Here is a 22,055-nt window from a genome sequence, read left to right on the forward strand (position 1 = left end):
GTGTGTGTGTGTGTGTGTGTGTGTGTGTGTGTGTGTGTGTGTCTGTGTGTGTGTGTGTGCGTGTGCATGACTGAACACAACAGTGTGAGAGGAAGAGAATGAGAAGCACAGGCAGAATGCCAATGGCAGTGTAGTGAGGAGGAAAATGGGAGAGAATGTTTGAGAATTGGGGACTCTGGGGTTCCGGTAAAAAAGGGGGAAAAAAGACAGAAAGAGGAGTGGCTACAGGCAGTCAGACACATAAACATTTTACAGACAGGCTGGATGTCTGCAGCTGGTGATGTACCATGTCCGAACCTCAGGCAAACGGACAGCCAGTATCTGGACGGAGTGACTTGTAAAGACGTGGACAGTGGGAGGAATTGTTGACCGTAGCTATGGATAAGCTCTCATGTGTTTGCTGTCTTTTCAGTGAGTGAAGAAGTTGCTGACGCTATAGCAGTGTGATCCATGGCACAGGCTGCACCAGGCAGACCTTCCTTCCTCCTCAGTGACATGACTGTCTGCTCGTCTACCTGTCTGTCTGCCTTCAGCCTCGGCGGCTGGTAAGTAAGGCGTGATTTATACTCCGTCCTCTGATGTGAGCATGTGGCATGTGACACCGTCGTACGACAAAATAGGTTTAAAGACCCTAAAACAGATAGTATGTACTGACGTATTGATGCTTGCTTACAAATTCACGGTGCCTTTGGAATTGAAAATCAAAATCAGTGTGTGTGCGCGCGAGTGTGTGTGTGTGTGTGTGTGTGTGTGTGTGTGTGTGTACTCAAATACTCCAAATAGTTTTGTTAAAATGTATATGATTGTATATTGTGCAGTCAGGGTAAAGTTTACAAAGATAATAAAAAAATAAAAAAAGTTTAACAGAATAAACTGAACTTAGGTATAGGTGACTGAGCATGCTCTCTACTGGGTAATCATTTCAGGCCTATCATATGCATTAATGAAACCGTAGGAACCCAATGCTACTGGCAAAGATGCTCTGGGACACATCATCAGTGATGATGCTGAGAACATATATATATATTTTTAAGATATTTCTTTGCGGCTTACGCCTTTTATTGGTTTTTTGAAGGGACAGACAGTAGGCTGACAGGAAACGGGAGAGAGATGGGGGGATGACATGCAGTAAAGGCCGTGTCGGGCTCGGGAGTCGAACCCGCGGCACACTGCGACTGGATTACCAGTCGGGTGCCCAGACAGTTACGCTACCGCCTGTGAGTCCCAGCAGCGTCGGCCCACTGGTCAGTGGTCACTCCTTCTCACATTTAGAGGGGCAGGTGCTCAAGTTGCCTTAATAGTGTGAGAGTTATAGATTTTGGGGCATTAATAATATATTAGAAGCTTTTTTTAATCAAGAATTGATCAATGTCACCATGGTGCACATACTGTAGGCTACACTGTACGAGAAAAGGGCACATTGCTGTCCAGAGGGCAAGGGCAGGTGGTGCTCTAGCACCGCCTAGTGTCTATCTGAGCACGCCACTGCGCTGCAGCCTCCGTGATGCCAAGTAGCATGTAGACCTTGTCACCTTGCGCAGTGAGCTGCCAGCTCCTCCATATGATCCTGCTAGGGAACTGTCAATTCTTTGAGTAGCTCAACATCTGGCCTCAAGTAAGATGTTGTGACGTGATCCGGAAACTTGCGTTGCATTCCCACGTCGCAGCTCCCAGTCCGACACTGAGGTGAGAAGGCCGGCTGCTAGCTTTGGCTGTGACTGCGGCTGCTCTCCTGCCCTGACAACGGCTATGTTGCTCTTAACACATTCACAGTTGCTTATTGTCTCCACCAGGCCGAAGGCATGGGGGGAGAGTATGTTTTGCACTCCGTCCGTCCTTGTGTCCGTCCGTCCGTGTGTGTGTGTGTCCGTGAGCAGCTAATCTCCGGCACCGTTAACCCGGTCGATGCCAAATTTTGCACACACACTCCCTGGATGCCAACGATGAACCTCTGCCCCAAAATGTCCAGAACGGCCTGTTATAGCGCGACCAGGAGGCCGCTTTGTGCAAAACAAGTTTTTGCACAGTACACCTACAGATTTTGTCCAAACATCGTGCAAATTGGTACAAAGTCTCTCTAGAGCCATTCAACGAAACGGGTCTTTCAGATTTCTCACACTCCATCCTGATTGGTTAACATTGGCTTCCAACGTTCACAGGAGTGCTCAGTTTCAAACAAAATGCTGCAAATCATGAACACATCGCGTGATTTCCGTGAAATTGTGCATGCACATTCCCACTAGGCCGAGGAAGAACAATTTCAACTCAGCCTCAAGGTGGCGCTATAACTGGCCCAAAAGTGTTTTTATCTCTAACTGCACGGATCTGTGGATAACTTTGTATGCCAACTCCCTAGAGGCCAAGGAAGAACCTTTGCCTGGAATTGTTTACTTTTGTTGCCCTTTTATCCAACCACCAGATGAAGGCAAGCTACATTCCTATCCTGGTGGAGACCTGTGCCCAGAAGGGCACTTTTTCTAGTTGTTGCTGTTCTTGGCCACTGCTTTGGAGAAGGCTTTGTTTACTGCCTGTCAATTGATCACCTATTCATTCTGCCAACAGCAGTGGGCCTCCCGCAGGGTTACCAGGCAGCTTCTTTGGATATGTTCTACTAGAGAGAACTTTTTCTGGGGCACAGATAACATGTTGGAGAGTCACTCTTGGGATATAAAGGACATCAAACAACTTGAACCATGACCATGATTTGCTGGTGTTCTGCCTGCCACATGTCAGACCAGGACATCTTCCTGCTCAGCACACCCTCCCACCTTGTCCATGCTCCCTACTGGTCTGTTACTCCTCAATACCTGCCCGCACCTCCATCATGACTAGCTGATTTTTGTCCTTCCATGTGCCTGCGATGTACCCTGCTCGCCCTGTTGCCACCGTGCCCACCAAATTAAGCCATATGTCTCAGCCGAGGATGCTGGGGTTTGTTGGTCTTCACATCGTGTTGCATTGCATGGGCTGATCTTCCTTTACGGATTGTTGTCTCCACCAGGCCGAAGGCATGGGGGGAGAGTATGTTTTGCACTCCGTCCGTCCGTGTGTCCGTGTGTCCGTCCGTCCGTGTGTGTGTCCGTGTGTGTGTCCGTGAGCAGCTAATCTCGGCCACCGTTAACCCGGTCGATGCCAAATTTTGCACACACACTCCCTGGATGCCAACGATGAACCTCTGCCCCAAAGTTCACAGGAGTGCTCAGTTTCAAACAAAATGCTGCAAATCATGAACACATCGCGTGATTTCCGTGAAATTGTGCACCCACATTCCCACTAGGCCGAGGACGAAATGCCACATGAACAATTTCAACTCAGCCTCAAGGTGGCGCTATAACTGGCCGAAAAGTGTTTTTACCTCTAACTGCACGGATCTGTGGATAACTTTGTATGCCAACTCCCTAGAGGCCAAGGAAAAACCTTTGCCTGGAATTTTTCACATCTGCTCATCCAGGTGGAGACCTGTGCCCAGAAGGGCACTTTTTCTTTGTTGCATTTTCACAAATTAATGAATGAATGGTTTCACAACTTTACAAAGCATTTTTCCACATCCATATGCAGATGTTTAAGAGACAAGAGGACGTTTGGATGTCAAACTTTTTTTCCCTCATTACATTGACAACAAAGGAATCCCAAGGTTCTTATGGGTTTTTAATGACACCAACTTATGATAATCTAAAATTATTTGTACTCGCTTTTCATTTATGATTCAATAGTATGTGAAGGGATATGAAAAAATACTGTGTCTGATAGCATCTGATAATACATCTGGTGGAATTTGTTAGTTCGTATGAATCGTATCCATTGATGCATTTTCAAACATTTTTACAAAGATATTCATAAATGAGAGCCATTGAGAGCGTCGGGGGCCTGCCGGGCTGTATCAAAGTCGTTTGTTTTTGTGAGTCCTCTGCTGTTCCAACATCCTTCAAACACCTTCATAGCTTCCTGTTCCTTTCTGCCATGAATATCTAAGCATTGATCACAGGGGAAAGGATTTGCTAGAGACCTCCACTATAGCACAAAGATACACAGCTCTGCGCATTAGTCTTTTATGTGAGTGCATGAAAAGAGTAAAGGACAGTATATGTGATGATGAGTGCATAGGTTATGAGACACAGGCTTTGACTTTAAGTGGTATTATATTAAGTTATATACTTGGTAACCTACTCAATATAAATGAAACCTTTCTTTGATGTAACCATTAGCAGCGGGTTTTGGTTTGTTGGGTAGCTGTTTAGTGTTTTTTTTTTTAGCTTTTTGCAAATTCATGCTATGTCAATGTTTTTGTGTTTTTCTACTGATCAAAATGCATACAACCTGCATTTTGTTTCCATAACATTGGTCACACGATTTAGAGACACTCTCAGCTTGGACTTTGCATTCATTTGTATTTTTAGCCTTGTATTTTCTCATCCTCCACAGACGACAGTGATACGTGCTGGCATATATTACAACCTCGTACAGGAACTCTGTCAGTCTGGATGAAGCTTAAAAAGCTTTCTTCAGACTTCAGGTCTTTTTGAAGACCTGGAGGGCTGGGAACACACAATGTGTCATCATTTGTCGGCTGATAAAAAGTGACCATGCACATTTCTTTAAAAAGTTCTGTTCGTACAGTACAAAAGTACAAAAATATATATTAATGAAAAGAACACACTGACCTGTGCCTTTTAAAAGTGGACACATTTTGTACTATGCATTCACCCTTGTAAAATGGCATTTTTTTTTAAAAGAGGGCAGTCAGTGTGAACTGTGTGACTGTGAATAAACACTACAGGGCTATATCTTGCGCCACCACTAATTACCACTAATTTGCCATGTTTTACTATTTTAAAAAACCTTTTAAAATAGATCAAATAGTCGATCTACAAGGTCACAATGTCTCGATGTAGATCGGCTATAGTTTAACTATTATAATGTGTTTTTCAAAATAGTAAAAAATGGCAAATACGTTTAGGGATAAGGGATAAGGGTAGTGCAAGAAGGAGCCCTAAATGTATTTCAAATATTATTATACTGTAGCCTACCCACCCTATTAAATAGTGTGATCAGCAAAGCTAGACATTGATCACTGGATAAACAGGGGCTTAGCGTATCTCTAGGGTGGGCCTATAGAATTGTCAATTCTCCTGATAGGTTTATGTTTAGGATCCGCTGGCTTAACATTCCACCTGGTTGCTTGGTGATGGACACTGAACAAGCATGTTTGTGTGCCTTTATTCTAGTTGAGGATTACGTATTAACAATGACAATGAGTGTAGCGAGAGAGCACAGTGGTATTATGCTCAGTTAGTGCTTTATCAATCTGGGAACCCAATTGGTTAAAAATAAATCACACCTGTGTGAAATGAGGGGTGCTCTTGTCATCGTACATCATCATGCATCATGATGGAGAATGGAGAAATTACGTCATGTGTCTGAGCAAATCGGTATTGTCCCACACAAATTAACAATGAAGCAATAGACAATTAGAGAAAATAGACATGTCACGTCATGATGATAAGAGCGCCCCTCACTTCACACAGGTGTGATTTTATATGTAGAAACAGGAACTCAGTTTGGCTCCTCCCCTTTCTTAGTCCACTTCCTCCTGGGTGCTTCTGTGTTTATTCCTACTAACAATAACACTACATATTTAGGGCAGTGGTGCTGACAGTTTCTGCTGATCTTTCTTGAGAGATTAGTGTTTTTACTGCTTACTTATACCTGTACCTGTCAATTTATGCGCCTGAATTCAATATGCTGTAACATCTTCCAAAAAATCCATAAATCCCTTAGAAAAGTTTATGAATGTTTGCAATGATTACAGTATCGTCAGTGAAGCCAATACATATTTCAGTGAAATGCGGATTGACCTCACACTACAGTGCTGCTGAGTTATACATTGCAATAAGGTTAAAGCCTTTGTTCCTTGCTGAGGACATTGTTAGAAGAACTCTGTTCCTTGGCAGCATTCAATTGTCATAATTGCGAATGCAATGAGCACTAACTATGAGACCTTGCAGATCATGTCTGTGTGTCTGTCTGTCTGTCCCGCTGTGACACCACCCGCCCGCCACCAGAGGGCGCAGCTGTAGCACACACACACACACACACACACACACACACACACACACACACACACACACACACACACACACACACACACACAACCACACACACACACACACACACAAACACACACACACACACACACATACACACACACACACACACACACACACACACACAGTAGAAAAAAAAGTACGTAATTTATTCTAATTGTTGTTATTGCAATTTACGAGCTGCGTTCGCTTCCCACGTTTGCGCGTCTTACTTGTTATAGGTGTTAGCACCAGCATACACATGTACGCAGAGTACGCACGCACGCAAGCATCCGCAAACGCAATACTGTACACTTTTTTGAAAAACATCTTCCTCCTTATACAATAATAATACCTGATGATCATGCTAGAGCAGAAAATAGCATGGCACTCCATCTTTAAAGTGTAATTCAAGTATATTGCTGTGCAGGGTAGTGTGTGTGTTGTGTTGCATATGCCAGTGAATATTTGGAACTGATCTGATTTATGTAATATCAGATCTGAAACTTATAGGTCTGCTTCTTTGTGCTACTGCTACTTCAGTTTCTCACGCTTGATTAAATAACACATTTCATCTTGTGCTTTACCGTGTGCTTTTTTTCAGGCTGTCCCACTAAACGCCCCGTGGCTGCACCATAGCCACACTCCATCCGACCTCTTCCTCCTCCTGTCCCCACCCCCACCCCTTCCCTCTCAACCTGTGGCCTATTAATACCCCAGAGTCTCAAAGAGCCTATCAAAGCCCTGCAGAGCTCTGATGTGAGGGCTCAACAGATGACGCTGAGCCTCTCAGCATAGTAGCATACGTTTCCATCTCCTGGCTGTTCCCCTTTATGATGGTGGAAAGAATGACGTTGAAGCTGGCCGCGTTGCTTCCCAGGCATCAACGCTTCTGCTTCAATCATCAGACAACAAACTGCCCTTGACTTATATGGCAAGAAGGACACTGGGTAGTTTGGTTGGAGGTTCTCCCTCTTTGAAGTTTCCCTCTGTCTCTGTTTGGATTGGATCTATCAGTTGCTCATTCATTGACCTAAAGAGATATACAACTCGGAGGAGGAAAATGAATATTACAACTGACGGTAAGTCTGGCTGTCCATGTTGTACTTGTAAAAAGTTATAATAGTCGATGAGTACATTTGGGGAGATTAATAATCTCACAAGTGACACCTATGTGTTAAAGTTCTGTACATACATGCACAACATAATGTCTATATGAACAGAAACCCTAATGCTTCCATAATATTTTGTCACAGTTGAGTTGAGTACAATTGTAGTGCTAAAGCATGTATTAGCTTTGTTCATTTGTTATTTGCTTTGCCTTCGCTGTCAAGTAAACCTGTTCAAGGAAGCAGACTTGAAAGACCATGTCTAGAGCACATTCAGGCACATGCCAATCACTGTACACCAGAGAAGTCTGCGCAGTTCCAAAGATGATGAAATAAAATTCAAATAAACTTAATTTTTTTCCCTTCTTCTTTTTTTTCAATCCACTATTTGCAACATTTATATTCTTTCTATTTAAATAAATGCTTGGTATGTTGCTTACTTGTTACTTTTTAGAATATTACTTGTTGTCCTAGCACTGTAATTCCTCTGCAACGTGCCCTGCTGTTGTTGGCCAAGCTAGCCTACACCAGGCAATTTTGCCCGCGTGCGTATGCGTTTAATGCGCGCGTTTAATGCGCGCGTACAGTGCGTTTGGATAGGACCAATATATGTCAATGATACCAGCTACACCAGACGCACGGATACCGCGGGCCATCCTACGCGTGCTCTAAAAATAGGATTGGTCCTAAAAAATTTTACGTGCGTATGCCCCATACGTGCATATCTATATATCCTCTAGGTCCCGCACAAATCTGCCGCGCGCCACAGATCTGGTGTAGCCAGGGCATTTCGCACGCATACTTTGTGCGCGCAGTGTGCTTACGTCAAATGCACACATGCCCGGTGTAGCTTGGCCGTCATGTACACGGCACTTATTCCTTCCTAGAACACTCTGTATAGGGAGCCTTAAATTATAGCTGTTTCTGCAAATCCACAGGCGTTCCAGGGATCCCAGCCATGAGATAAGCCCTGTTCCACGCTGGGCATCCTGCGCAGGATGACTGCTGTCTGCCCCTCTGGAAGTATCCCTGCTGGGGTGGGGACAGCAGGCTCCAGGGGGTTAGTGGCAGCAGCAGCAGCAACAGCAGCAGGCATGACCGGTTCACAGTCAGTTTCAGGAGTGGGAACTGTGGATTCTGTCCGGTGTTCACTCGGAGGCACGGACGGGGGAACCGGTGGCCAGAGGTACAGCCGCTGGAGTCGCCACACACAAGAAAATGGCTGGGTCAAAATAACCCATCTTGGGTTATTTTTAACCCCCCTCCTGGGTTACAAAGGGACCTATTCCCCATGGGTTATTTTGACGCAACAAAATGGGTTATTCATTTTGGCCCATAACTTGGGTTATAACTTGGGTTATAAAAATAACCCATTCAGAGGGTCAACATAACCCAACTTCCAAGTTATTTTGACCCATAATGTTGGTTATGAATGAAGCATTATTGGTTCAATCAGTCAGTCAGTCAATCAATCAATCAATCAATTCCAACTCTCTGAGCCAACAATAAGGTTACTCTCAGAAAAATAACCCAGAAATCTTAACCCACTTTAAAAACCCATGAATTGGGTCCATATAACCCAGGAAATGGTTATGGCTCTGGAAAATAACCCAGAAATATAACTCAACGCAAGTAACCCAGGAATTGAGTTATAGAAATAACCCACATGCTTTTAGTGTGCAGGACAGTTCAGATATCAACTCAGACGATGAAGGAGCGTCGACCCGCCGCCTCACTCCACTGGAGAGGCTAAACCTGGACATGTGCCAGGACGAGAGGTGGGTGGAGCTACATCTTTGATCCATGTTTCACTCTGGGATTCCGACCTGTGTCTCCCACATGAGAGACGAAATTTCGCAAGTGCCCTTGTAATTGGGCATGCTTACTTCAGGGGAGATATTGTTCTATGAGCTTCAGGCAGCACTTGTTGTCCACCAGTAGGTGTCCTATAGCCTTCACTAGGGTCTACATTTCTCAATGGAAGAGTAGGGAGACCACCTCCAACCACTGCAGATGTGCTAGTTTTATGGTATTAACATACTCTACCATACAGCAACGAATCAATTAAAAGAAAATCTAATGATTGTTTCCCCTTATTGACTCGATTAGTCTGACTTATTACTTAACAGCTTAAATCCTCTATAGGCCTACTTAGTTCAGGGGTTCTCAACGTTTTTGGCCGGGGACCCTTTTCCTTTTAAAACAATGTGGGGACCCCCCCAAAATATTTTTTGGGGGTTGCGACCCACTGGTTGAGAACCCCTGACTTAGTTGATTGAGATCCCCCAGGACTACACCACGTTTCTTCGCTGACAATAGCTCATCGACAAGCTGTGGTCTTGCAGATCTACTATTTTCGGTGAATGGTTGCCCCCAGAACAGGAACACTAGTGTTCATGGGGTTAAGCTCTCTATTTTATACTTTGTCATCTACAAAGTGCAAAGTGCAAAATAGCAAAAAATATATATAATAGGCTATATATATATATATCAACTGTTTAGTTTGGTTGATATAAATGGGATATAATCAGAAATAGTGAACAAGAAGGGAATGTCCGCACACAACATACTGCCCGCCTGTGTTTTTATTTAACCAACCAATTATCATAACAATGCCTAACAATTACATTACAATTAAGAAAATGTCATGATTCATATTATTAAATGTATCTATTGAAATTAGCTTTACTGGCTTTCTACACATGGTATTTGTTTTATGCCGTTGACAGGGTGGTCCGTGAGCTAACGGTGGGCAGAAGAATCGGCTTCTACAAGGTGCGAGGGGAGATCGGCTGTGGCAACTTCTCCCATGTCAAACTGGGAATTCATGCACTCACCAAAGGCAAGAAACGACATGACATTACATTGATGAAATGTGTTTAACATCAGGACCACATGCTCAACTAAAAATTAAATATAATAAAATCTCTTTATATTTGCATGGGGATATTTAATATTGTTTTCCTGTTACAGTATGTGACTTTTTCCTTTGCTCCTTCTCTATTCTTTTGACTATATTTTGTAACTGCGAATCGGTGCACCTTGTAATGAAAATCATTTCACTTGTTTGTTCTATTCTTCATTTATGCAATTGGGAGACGTACGTTCTCAGTCTCTCCCAAAATCCCTGCTAATGTTTGGAATATGTAAAATATCCTGAACCGAGTTTGGCTTTGATTGCAGCCACTTTATCTGCAAGTGTCAACATACACAGTTGCCATTCTACCCTGACAAATTGAGTTAATTGAGCTGGTTGAATATGTTGCACAGTTGAGCTAGTAACTGCATATATACCATTCCTCGTTGTCGTCACTGAAATGTGCTGCGAGCTGTAACCTTTTTCTTATGAAATAAATCTGTACTGGTTCACGTAACTCAAATGATGGCGAGCAGTCTATCCATCTGATCTAACTTCAGTGTGTAAGGGAAGGCACAAAACATTTTTGAATAGTTAAAATGGCCAGTCTACAAGCTCACAACGTGTCAATGTAGATTGGCTAGTTGAACTATTCAAAAATGTTTTTCTAAATAGTAAAAAAGGCAAAGAAGTTTAGGGATAAGGGGTTTAGCGGTGACGGTCTTGTATCCTTCTCAAATAGACGAATGTTCGCCTGATTCTGGTTTACAATCATTGTGTAACTGACACTAGAGAAAAGGTGTCAATATGTGTGAGTTGGCATGACGATTATGCACGGCTATGAATATTTATAGCTCCCATTTCTCTGAGCGAAGACTTTATTATTATGAATCTCACAATGCACAAACATACACACCCATGTCCCACTGAGACGCATTGTTAGCTTGTAGATTTTTGCCAAATGTATGTATTAAAGTAATTTAATTTAATTTGAGTTTGACCGATGCACTCTTTTCATCAATGGGCAGTGCAAACAATTACTGTATGTCCTGACATAGCAGTGAGTGTAGTGTGGGCCTGGGCCAGGGGGCTCAAAGAGACAGATTGTCTACTGCCCTTGAACAGATGGATTGATTAGAGATCTCCGGTTTCCGTAGCGACGGCTAAAATTGCTGCATGCCTCATCAAAGGAGGAGAGCGAACGATATAGAATGAGAGAGAGAGAGTGAGAGAGGTGAGAGAGAGCTGTGTGTGTGTGTGTGTGTGTGTGTGTGTGTGTGTGTGTGTGTGTGTGTGTGTGTGTGCGTGCGTGCGTGTGTGCGCGCGCGCGCTTGCGTGCGTGTTATCCACATGCATCGATGCATGCATGCATATGTGTCCCCCTTCCCAGTATATGTCTGCGTTTACATGCATGCACACATCTTCGTGTATAGACACAGATCTACGGGCCTGTGCGCATGTGTGTTGTCTCGCTTGGCCTTCCATAAACAATATGAGCTCTGATGCATTTTGAATGCTGCCACTGAAAGCTGTGGTGGAGCTGAAAGGGAGCCTAATGCCCATGTTAATAATGCATGCAAGAGCACAATTAGATATCTCAACAGCTTTTACCTCTCAAGATCTTTTCTCTTTTATTCCTCTGTAGCAATCATTTAAAGCGATACGTTTTGAAACCAGTTTCATTGAATTGACATTCATAAGGTGTTTTGATCTACAAAGACTTTAAAGCATCTCGCTACCTGTCCTTTAAACTTTAAAGCAGTCACATCAAGGTCAGTCATGCATTTTAAAGTGGATGGGTTTACATTAATTCCAGGTGCCAAGCAACCCTTTTGTGTTCAGTCTTGATTCTCAATTTACCTACAATTTATTGTGCTCAGCCTTGAAATGATTACAATTTAACAACTTTACGCGAAAGCAATGTTCCAATTGAAATGCGAATAATACTGAGAATGGACCCTTTGAAAGAACATAATCAAGAAATTAGTTTCTGAGGACAGCTTATCCTCAATCAAATTATCCAGGCCGCAGTGTCAGGTCTGGTCGCCTCAGGGGCAATGATGTGTTTACTCCAGAGAACTGGATGAAGAAATTATTTTGAAGTGCTGAATAAATGAAAATGCTGCATGCCTCATGTCCTCAGTCCTGTTAAAGTTGTATAATGAAATATATGCAGCGAATAAAATTAATAAAAAACTAAATCAAACAAACTAAAGTATCAATTTACAATTTACAATTTAGGCATTTAGCAGATGCTCTTAATCCAGAGCGACTTACATTAAAGGAGAATTCCATGCTAGAATGCTTTCTTATCTTTTTTACCTTTCTTTGTAGTTGTTACGTCCCCACCAAAGAGGTCCAGGTGTTTTTTTGTGCAAAAACGTATTGGCTATTTTCCCTACCATAAGCGCACAATGAATTGCATTGCATTGAATGGGAATTGAATGGGGCTATGGGGTGTTGTGCTAATTAGCTTATTTCCATCAAAATAAGTAGTAAAGTGTGCCACTTGGGATATTATTTACATTATGAAGAGAGGATATATACAAAGAAATTATAATTTTGAGCGATGGAAATAAGCGAATTAGCACAACACCCCATAGCCCCATTTAATTCCCATTCAATTCAATGCAATTCATTTAGGGCTTATGGTAGGGAAATAGCCAATATGGAGCTTTTTCACAAAATAACACCTGGACCTCTTTGGTGGGGACGTAACAACTACAAAGAAAGGTAAGAAAGCCTTTTAGTATGGAATTCTCCTTTAAGCAAGAACAAAAAAGCATGGGAATACATCACATAAAAACATTTATCAAGAAACATGCGTAAGCTAAGAAAGTAACAGTGGAATATCTATATAATGAAGCTATACATATAAACTATACATCTATACTACTATGCTATACATATGTACTATGACGTGCTATGACTACATACAATGCAATTATAGTGCTGTCTACATAACATGCTATAAGTCTGTATCAAATGCTATCTAAGTCTACAGAAATGCTATCTAAGGGGGTGGGGTAAGTGCTATGGGCCATGATGGAGTCTGAAAAGGTGGGTTTTCAGACTTCGGCGGAAGATTGGGAGTGATGCTGCAGTTCTGACTGCAATGGGAAGTGCATTCCACAGTTTTGGAGCCAGAAGGGAGAAGAGTTTGGGACGTGTGGAGCGTTGTCCCGGCGTACATACAATCTGTGCATACAATCTGAATTTATTAATAATATTAAAACCCTTGCATTACTATTTTGGGGCAAATATTTCTAAATTGTTATTTATTCTGGGTGCCTGCCATGCAATGGCAGAAACACAGGTTGAAATCAGCAACACATACTTACTCATTATTATTTGTATTATTCAGTTGGGGTTTTTTTAAGCGAAACTTGCATCACAATCTTGTACACGAGCTTGTACACATTTTTCTAAATGTTCCTAAATTGTTTTGTTTTATTCTCCTAAAATAGCGAAAACAGGAGCTCAAGAAGCTCACAAAGCTTCTATATCTATTTCCATGTGCGGTACAACAAAAGGGCTTAAAGCTACACTATGTAACTTTCATGTCCCATCCAGATCCCGGATTAAAACCCTGGTCCCCTCTGCTAGGGGACCCGGGTTGAATTTTGACCTTCTGACCCTCAGTGAGTACCACCTGTCAACCAGTAATGGTTAAACCAGACCAAATGATATACAGATTGGTCAAAATAACATTAATTCACAAACAAAAGGCTTCAAGTGGGTACATTTTACCTGACAACGCTGTCTTGACTTTCGAGTCAACCTTGTGACTCAGTCCTATGGTAATTTGACGTTGCTATGTGTCCATGACCATTGACCTGTGTGTGTCCTCTCTCTCCGTCCCCAGATAAAGTGGCCATAAAGATCCTGGACAAGACCAAGCTGGATCAGAAGACCCAGAGGCTGCTGTCCAGAGAGATCTCCAGCATGGAGACACTGCACCATCCCAACATTATACGCCTCTATGAGGTTACACACACACACACACACACACACACACACACACACACACACACACACACACACACACACACACACACACACACACACACACACACACACACACACACACACACACACACACATTATTTGCATTCACATTTTACAAGACATTTCTTGAACACAAACAATAGTGGATGTGCAAACTTGAAAAAACTGCTTCAGGATACAGATCACGGGTACAGAAAGCATCGCCTTCTCCATATATGGCGACTGCCAATTATTGTAGACACTGAACAGAATTTTGCCGATGCCTTAGCTCTCGGCTTGGGCAGGCCCCTCACGACTGATTTGTGGACATTACCGAGGCTTCCAAATATGAACACAAGTAGTTTACATTTGTAGCCAAGCTGTATAATAGCATCCTTAAGACGCTGGTACTTAAGCACCTTGGTAACGAATGTCAAATGTACATGCCACTTCCAAAATGGTCACTTCTCTACTGTCCTCATCAACAACAACAATATCTGGTGTATTAGCTGTGACATCTGAAAAGGCATCATTTTCATTATTGTGCATGAACATGGCAGTTGAAACACGTGAGTGCTTATACATTTTGGCAGATGATGAAACATATGAACTTATGTCCTTAGCTAATAGGTCAACAATTCTGTCGTGCCTAGCAATGTACATTCCCTTATATACATAGCAGCCATTAAGAATATGTGACAGTGTTTCTGTAACTGGAGTGTGGTCATGGTGCAGACAATGTGGAGGAAACGTGTTAGGGTACCACAGAGAGAGATTGAGTCTGGTTGGAAGGACCTGTAATCTGGCTTTGACTGTAAAGGTGACTATATCCTCATCAACTGCATACTTCTTGAATATTGTATGAGATACGGTGTGGTCTGCATCGGGAAGGCAAGCTAGCTTCCCCTGTAGTTTTAAACCAGTCCAGTGTTGTTGTTGTTTTTGCTGTTGTAACATTATAAGGTACCTCTGTGCATTGACTGGTGATACAAGGTGTTCCGTATCCAATTACAGTACTCCTTACTGAGATCAAACAGTTGGTAATAATGTCCTGCTACAGATTCAGAGTCAGGTCAAACCCAGCACAGAGATACTCCAGTTCTCACACAGAGGTCATTGAGGTCAGGCCAATCTGATGACACCCCAAACCCAGTAGCATGTGAGTCCATTTTAAGGTTGGGCTTTCTTCTAAACCCCAGGAAACTTGGCTCGCCCTCTGCTGCCAGTGGCACTTTACGCCGTTTCATATCTAGAAACAGAGAAGATCTAGCAAGTTTCCTGACAGTCGTGTCATCACTGTTTAGCTGCATGTTTATCAAGTGAGCCAGCCTTGTGGCGTTATATATCCACTCCACGTTCGGCACGCCAAACCCACCGTCCTGTTTGACTGGAAAATAATGTCTCTGGTGGTGTGGGTGTTAAGCCCGAACCACTTCCTCACAAAGTGAACTACATTATCATTTAGATCACTAAGTGTTTTACATGCTAGATGAACGTTGGAGAAGAGGTGTTGTACTCAACCTGCCTAATAGCCTCCAACTTCATCAGCAGTGGTAGTGGTGAAGCGTCAATCAGGTTCAGCCTATAGCTGTAAACTCAGATGTACTCAACCTGTTCTTTCCAATCCCCTGCAATAATAAATCCATGCCCTAGGTAGTTGTATGACTCATGTAGGTCATACACACGTATGGGCTGTGAGTTGATGGTGAACTCAGGGCTTTTGTCAGCCTTAGACTTATCACACAGACACACACACACACACACACACACACACACACACACACACACACACACACACACACACACACACACACACACACACACACACACACACACACACACACACATTAATAGGCACAGAGAAAAACATACACAGGTTACACACACACAGCCCAAATTCAGCTGATGTTATGTTATGTGTGAAGTTTATGTGTTGTCAGGGCTTTCATAATGATCTTGTATCACTTAATGGTTGATTCTGATATTCCGATCATTAAACATGTTCCCTTGCTTCCTTCACAGGTGGTGGAAACACTGTCACGTTTACACCTGGTAATGGAATATGCAGGCGGTGGTGAGCTCTACACCAAGATCACTACAGAGGGGAAACTCTCTGACATTGACTGCAAGATCGTCTTCTCTCAGATCCTCTCTGCTGTCAAGCACATGGTCAGCTGCTGCGCCACATTTTGTTTCATCCATGTGTACTTTAAATCCCTAGAAAAAACGTATAATGTACAATGTACAAAAAAAACATCTATAAAGCAGCTAGATAAACCTAGTCCCCATATATGGGGAACACGGGGAGAGCAACGGACTTGAACTCATGCTTCCCACAGCTTCCTGACCTGAGCTTTGATATATTATTGCTCTACCTTTGTTTATTTATTATCCCAGGATCTATGAATAATGTATTATGTTTTATCCTCCAGAATGTAGGTGGTCTAATGCACATCCACAATTAACATCTGAATAGAAACACCAAACACACCATGCCGAAAACATGAAAAGCTATACACTTCCTCATTGACGTGACCCACATGAAGTGTCCAGCCTTCCCCTTGTTGCCAGGGTTATTGCATTGCGAGTGCCAGTCTTATATGTGGACAAATTTGACTTGGAATCTTCGTTTTCATTTCGGGAATCATAGCTTCAAATTGACATATTGGTCGTTCAGTTTGACCCACCCGTTTTGGAGATGTGGCTTATAGAGTAATTAATGTCTTGCCGAAAACAGTTGAGAAAACAGGCTTGAAAGGTTCACACTCTAACATTACACCTAGCTACATGTTTAAGCATTTATTTCATATTTACATCGTCGATTTCAGCTCTGATATTTATTTCAGGCATGCTCTAGTATTTATTTTTGGATCAAATATAAAGCCTGAGGAAGGTTGCAAGACCGAAACGTTGCTCTCTGCTCTTTAAAATAAATGCTCTTGAAGTGGTGGTGTGCGGGTGTCCCTCCTTTCTCCTACGTTGTATGCCTCGTCACCATCGCACCTGCTCCAAATTGTCTACCGGGTGTGTGGAAGTCATCTCTCTATATGGATAAAATATAAATAAATGCAGTTTTTCTCCTCTGGTGAAAAGCTGGAGGTTGCACGATGACAGGCTCTCAGTTAAATCTGGTCACATACTATATACAGGGGAATATCTCTGTGCCCCCCAGATGTGCAACTTGACTTTAAAATAGAAGATATCTATAGAATAAAAAAGCAAACAAGGAATGCATACAGTTAAGCTCCTTGACATGTTCATAACCTAGACCTCAATGTATACTGCCATTCATTCTGAATATCTGTTTCATCTGTTTCATGCCAGTTGTCTGATTGACCTGATAGTCACAAGAGGCTAAAGCTAAGACTGAAACCTGGATGTTTCTTATATTGCTCTTCCCCAGCATGACAACAACATCATCCACCGTGACCTGAAGGCAGAGAACGTCTTCTACACCTGCAGCACCTGCGTTAAGGTGGGAGACTTTGGCTTCAGCACACTCAGTCAGCGCGATGAGACGCTCAACACTTTCTGTGGCTCCCCGCCGTATGCAGCCCCAGAGCTCTTCCGAGACGAGCATTACCTGGGTATCTTTGTGGACATCTGGGCTCTGGGGGTGATGCTGTTCTTCATGGTGACCGGCACCATGCCCTTCCGGGCGGACACCGTGGCCAAGCTGAAGCGATGCATCCTGGAGGGGGCCTTCTTTCTGCCCTCCTGGGTGCCAGAGCCCTGCCAGCGGCTGATAAGGGGCATCCTCCAGCCGCAGCCATCAGAACGCTGCAGCGTGGAGCAGATGATGGGCTGCGATTGGCTGCTTCCCGTGGACTTTCCCAAAGCCATGGAGCCCTTTAAACTGGACCCTTCCTACCTGGCGGAGAGCTCTCTGGCCGAGTTGGAGGAGGACGAAATGGAGGTCAACTCAGCATTGCAGACGCTGGGCATCACGTCAGAACACATCCTCAACAACCAAGGTAAAGACTGTCGGAGCTCAATCACCGGAGTGTACAGGATCCTGATGCACCGCGCTCACAAGAGAAGGGCAGTAGAGAGCATGCCTGTGGTCACGCATGTGGTAGGGACAACTGTGACCACTAAAAAGGAACGTCTTTTATACCGTAGTTTGCGGCACACCTCGAAGCTCTGCGTCATTCTGTGACAAATGGCTAAAGCTGTCCCCTTTAGTTGAAAATATGTTTTGCAGTCCAAATGGCGGTTTCGCAGAAAGACCCATATTCCATTAATGACTAAATGCTTTTTAAATCTTTTGTGGTATGTGCAGTGTACAATGTATTTTACTATTAAATGAAAGCAGTCTCTGTGAGAATGCCGCTGCCCACAGTTAACTGTAGAATTGTCTCTGCGTTTGACATGGAGATGCACTTGCAATCCTTTTGATAGTCATGAAGTGTATACATTGAGCTGTTGTGTCCATTAGATGACTCAGGCAAAGCATGTAAACCATAACTTGTGTTATACTCTAACACCAAGAGATCCTAAGAAGCAACAATGTAGCTTTTTAAAAGCATTACAAGTCGAAGGAGTGGCTATAACTGGAGGTGTGACAAGTGCAACATGAAGTCAAGGCATGGCCTGACCTGTCCTTAATATGTTTAATTGCACTTTTCTGGGCTGCCTTAGTTTTCTTTTCTAATTCTAAAAGAAACACTGAATTCATCTCATGCTGAATGCATGTCATGATATTTATAGATGTGCCACAGTGGTCTTATATCATCTTATATCACATGTCTCTATGAGATGTTCCTTCTGTTAGACTGGTTGACCCTGTAAAAGCCAAGTACATCAAGACCAGCCACCAAAGTTACGTGTTGTGGATGTGGAGTATAGGTGTGGTTTTGTTATGAGCACTTACTGTAGCTCATACGACTCAGGAGATACTGTAATTGGGCTTATATTGTCATTTTATGCCAAATTCATGTTTGTGTAAAATACAAATTAAAATAAAGTCAAATGAAATTTATGTGTGTGTGCGTGCGTGCGTGCGTGCGTGCGTGAGTGTGTGTTTCTCAAGTGTCATCAAGACTCACACCAATGTAGGTTTCTCTCATGATTAGCTGTTCAGTCTCACGGCTGGTTGATTTGGCCCATGAACACAATTGGTCTTGTCGGATGAGGAAGAGGAAAGAACTGTCCGCAATAACCCATGGTTGAGTGGACCTTGTCTGCAAACTGGAAACTGGCTGACCAATATACACGTAATGTGTTGTCTGTGTTTGTTTGTCTAGGGATAATCTTGCAAACCGCTAGATCAGACCATGCCAAATTTCTTGTGCATGCTTAGCCGAGTGCACACTGTACCTCCATGCATTGTTTTCCTCACGTTTCATATATATTTTTCAATATTTAACTGTGTCTATTAATTTCACGGAAGCTGTGTGTGTGTGTGTGTGTGTGTGTGTGTGTGTGTGGTGCATTTATAGATAGATTTGGCCAATCAAATCAAACCACTTAATTGTGGAGTCAAATGTGGAAGTGAACATGTCAGCATTTTATTGTATGCAGATTACATTATTTTAATGGCAGAGACAGAATCTGACCTACAAAGAATGCTGACATACAAGCAACTGGTGTAAAAAATTGAGACTTTCAATGAATGAAAAGAAAACTGAAATCATGCATTTAAAAAACGCACGGCACAAGTGACTTTCAATTTCATTTTGGAGGCTCAAAGTTAAATTATACAAAGTGCTATAAATATCTGGGCTTCTATTTGGATGAGCATACAGTATGCATTTCATAATATGAAATAAGCACTAGGGGGCGTCATAGCTAAAACAAAGAACCTGATGGATATTGGTTTCTCTACCTACTCCAAACTATACCAGGCTTGTGTGTCACCAGTGTTAGATTATGTAGCAGGAGTGTGTGGATTTAAACAATACCCTAAAAGTGAGACTGTGCTTGACCATTTGCAGAGTTGCAGACCATCTTGCCATCAGTTTGGAAGCACTCGTTTTCAGTAAAGCAACGTCCTCCTGCCTCCTGCATTATGTGCAAATTCAAAACAGGTGCTACCAGTTGAGTGATATCTATCACTTGATAATATCAAGATATCAAGTTGATATCTAGCACTTCCAAACTGCACCTGCAAGGAAGGAAAGTAGCTCATAACATGTCTACAGTGGATTTTTATGAAACAAACACTTTGCAGATAGAATGAATGAATGCCTTTATTGCAGACTCAGGGTCCATAGAGAAACATACAAAACACAAAATACAGTATACATCCAATAAAAAAGTCCAAATGTACATGTTAGACAGGCATTTGTGACAGTTATAAATAAAGGCTTTTAAGCCAATGTCTTCTAAGGCTAGAGGAGTACTATCTAGTGCAACTTTTGACAGGGTTATTTATACTGACAATGATGCTAGTCACAGACTCATCCAAGCAACACATGAATGTATGCATTAAGTTCCGGAGAACACCTTGAAAAGTATTGACTCTTGCAGCCACAAACATTTCACTTGCACTGCACCATCTAGGCTTCTCATGGCATAATTATACGCTACTTGAAGTTTCTGAATACTTGCTTTTTTGTAGCTTGACCACAAGTGGGCAGTGTAGAGTGGTGTACAGTAAGCTCTAAATAGAGTAATCATAACTGCTTCTGAACACATACTGAACTTGCGACTTGCGTGTGAGGGTGTTCGCCTGTGCATACATCCTACGACACTGTCTGTGTATATCATCATCATCATCATCTGTTCTGTTCTGTAATACTGTAATACTGTTCTGTAATACAATGTCCAATATATTTGACTTTATTACAGACACCGAGTGTTAAAAGATAGTTTAAAATCAGGAAATGTTTAACTTTTGTCCTCCTTTTGTTTTACAAATAAGAACAACACTCTTACTGGCATTATATTTGATATCATTTTGAATGCCATACTCAGTACATAATTATGTCGAGCAGCTGCTGTAGTCCAGCGCTACTTGGGCTCAGTATGACTAAATCATCTGCATACATCAAATGATTGACAAGATCATTACTCAGCATACAACCAGTGTTACAAGCATTCAACTGTTTCGACAGATCATCCATATATAAATTAAAAAGAATAGGCAACAAAATTCCTCCCTGTCTGACCCCATTGGTGACCCCAAATGGGCCTGATTCACTATTGCCCCACTTGACTCTCATGGTTTGGTTGGCATACCAAGATCCTAACTATGCCCCCAGGCACCCCTCTTTTTTTTAATATATATATTTTTTTTATCCCACGATTTTGTAACCCATTTTTCACCCCTGTGTCAATCATCTAATGTGATCCTGGGCTCTACACACCCTCCACCAACCTAGTCCCCATATATGGGGGACAAGGGGAGAGCAACGGACTTGCACTCATGCTTCCTTCATGCCTGAGTGTCCAAGTTGCTCCTTTACACCTGACAGGGGGGAGTTTCCCTGGGTGGAAGGAACACGTTATTCCAACCAGTTCCTTTCCCCTCCATCAGGCGCCCCGGCTGGCCAGGGGGAGGCAGTTTAGTGACCAGGATTACTGCATGTTTTTTGTGAGGGTACCTACCCTAGGGGACACGGGGAGAACATGCAAACTCCACACAGAAAGGCCCTTTCGCCAACCCCGCCTTCGGGTATGGGCACTGATGACGCAGAGGAGGAAACACGCCGCCAGCACCCCTCTTAGGCTTAGTTTAATGAAAAGCTTTCTATGATTAATATAATCAAAGGCTCTCGACGCATCAATAAAAGACATAAGGACTGTTGATATTTGTTTACAATTTCCTTCAAAGCATATATACACAGATCAGTGCCATGCTTGGGTTTGAATCCAAACTGGTTGTCTGTGGAGTCAATGTACTAATTTATCTTGTCCAACAGAATCCTTTCCAATACTTTAGACAGTATGCTGGCTAAAGCTATAGGCCTGTCAACGCTACTAACTTTACCAGCCTTGTCCTTTGAGCATGGAATCACCATGAATCATAAAACCAGTCAAACACAATCCAAGGAGAGGAGATAATTTTACACTGGC

At 42.7% G+C, this 22,055-nt stretch overlaps 1 protein-coding gene across 1 annotated transcript; it reads left to right on the top strand.

Annotated features, from left to right (window-relative positions):
* The first annotated feature begins 351 nt into the window (after positions 1–351).
* nim1ka (NIM1 serine/threonine protein kinase a) lies at positions 352–18,939 on the top strand. The gene is made up of 8 exons (XM_083783663.1): positions 352–545; positions 6,688–7,165; positions 8,131–8,400; positions 8,876–8,970; positions 9,922–10,034; positions 13,915–14,036; positions 16,059–16,205; positions 17,440–18,939. Exons 3-8 carry the CDS (start codon positions 8,191–8,193, stop codon positions 18,193–18,195), a joined length of 1,443 nt encoding a protein of 480 aa, XP_083639789.1. The 5' UTR covers positions 352–545; positions 6,688–7,165; positions 8,131–8,190; the 3' UTR covers positions 18,196–18,939.
* The last annotated feature ends 3,116 nt before the right edge of the window (positions 18,940–22,055 follow it).

This window comes from Protomyctophum parallelum, assembly GCF_964188405.1.
Source record: "Protomyctophum parallelum genome assembly, chromosome: 15".
Classification (NCBI taxonomy): Eukaryota; Metazoa; Chordata; class Actinopteri; order Myctophiformes; family Myctophidae; genus Protomyctophum; species Protomyctophum parallelum.

Coding starts and splice junctions, on each gene's coding strand:
- nim1ka (XM_083783663.1), top strand. CDS start 8,191: ATGACTGCTGTCTGCCCCTCTGGAAGTATCCCTGCTGGGGTGGGGACA. Junction 8,401..8,875: donor ACAGCCGCTGGAGTCGCCAC/ACACAAGAAAAT, acceptor TTTAGTGTGCAG/GACAGTTCAGATATCAACTC. Junction 16,206..17,439: donor TCTCTGCTGTCAAGCACATG/GTCAGCTGCTGC, acceptor GCTCTTCCCCAG/CATGACAACAACATCATCCA.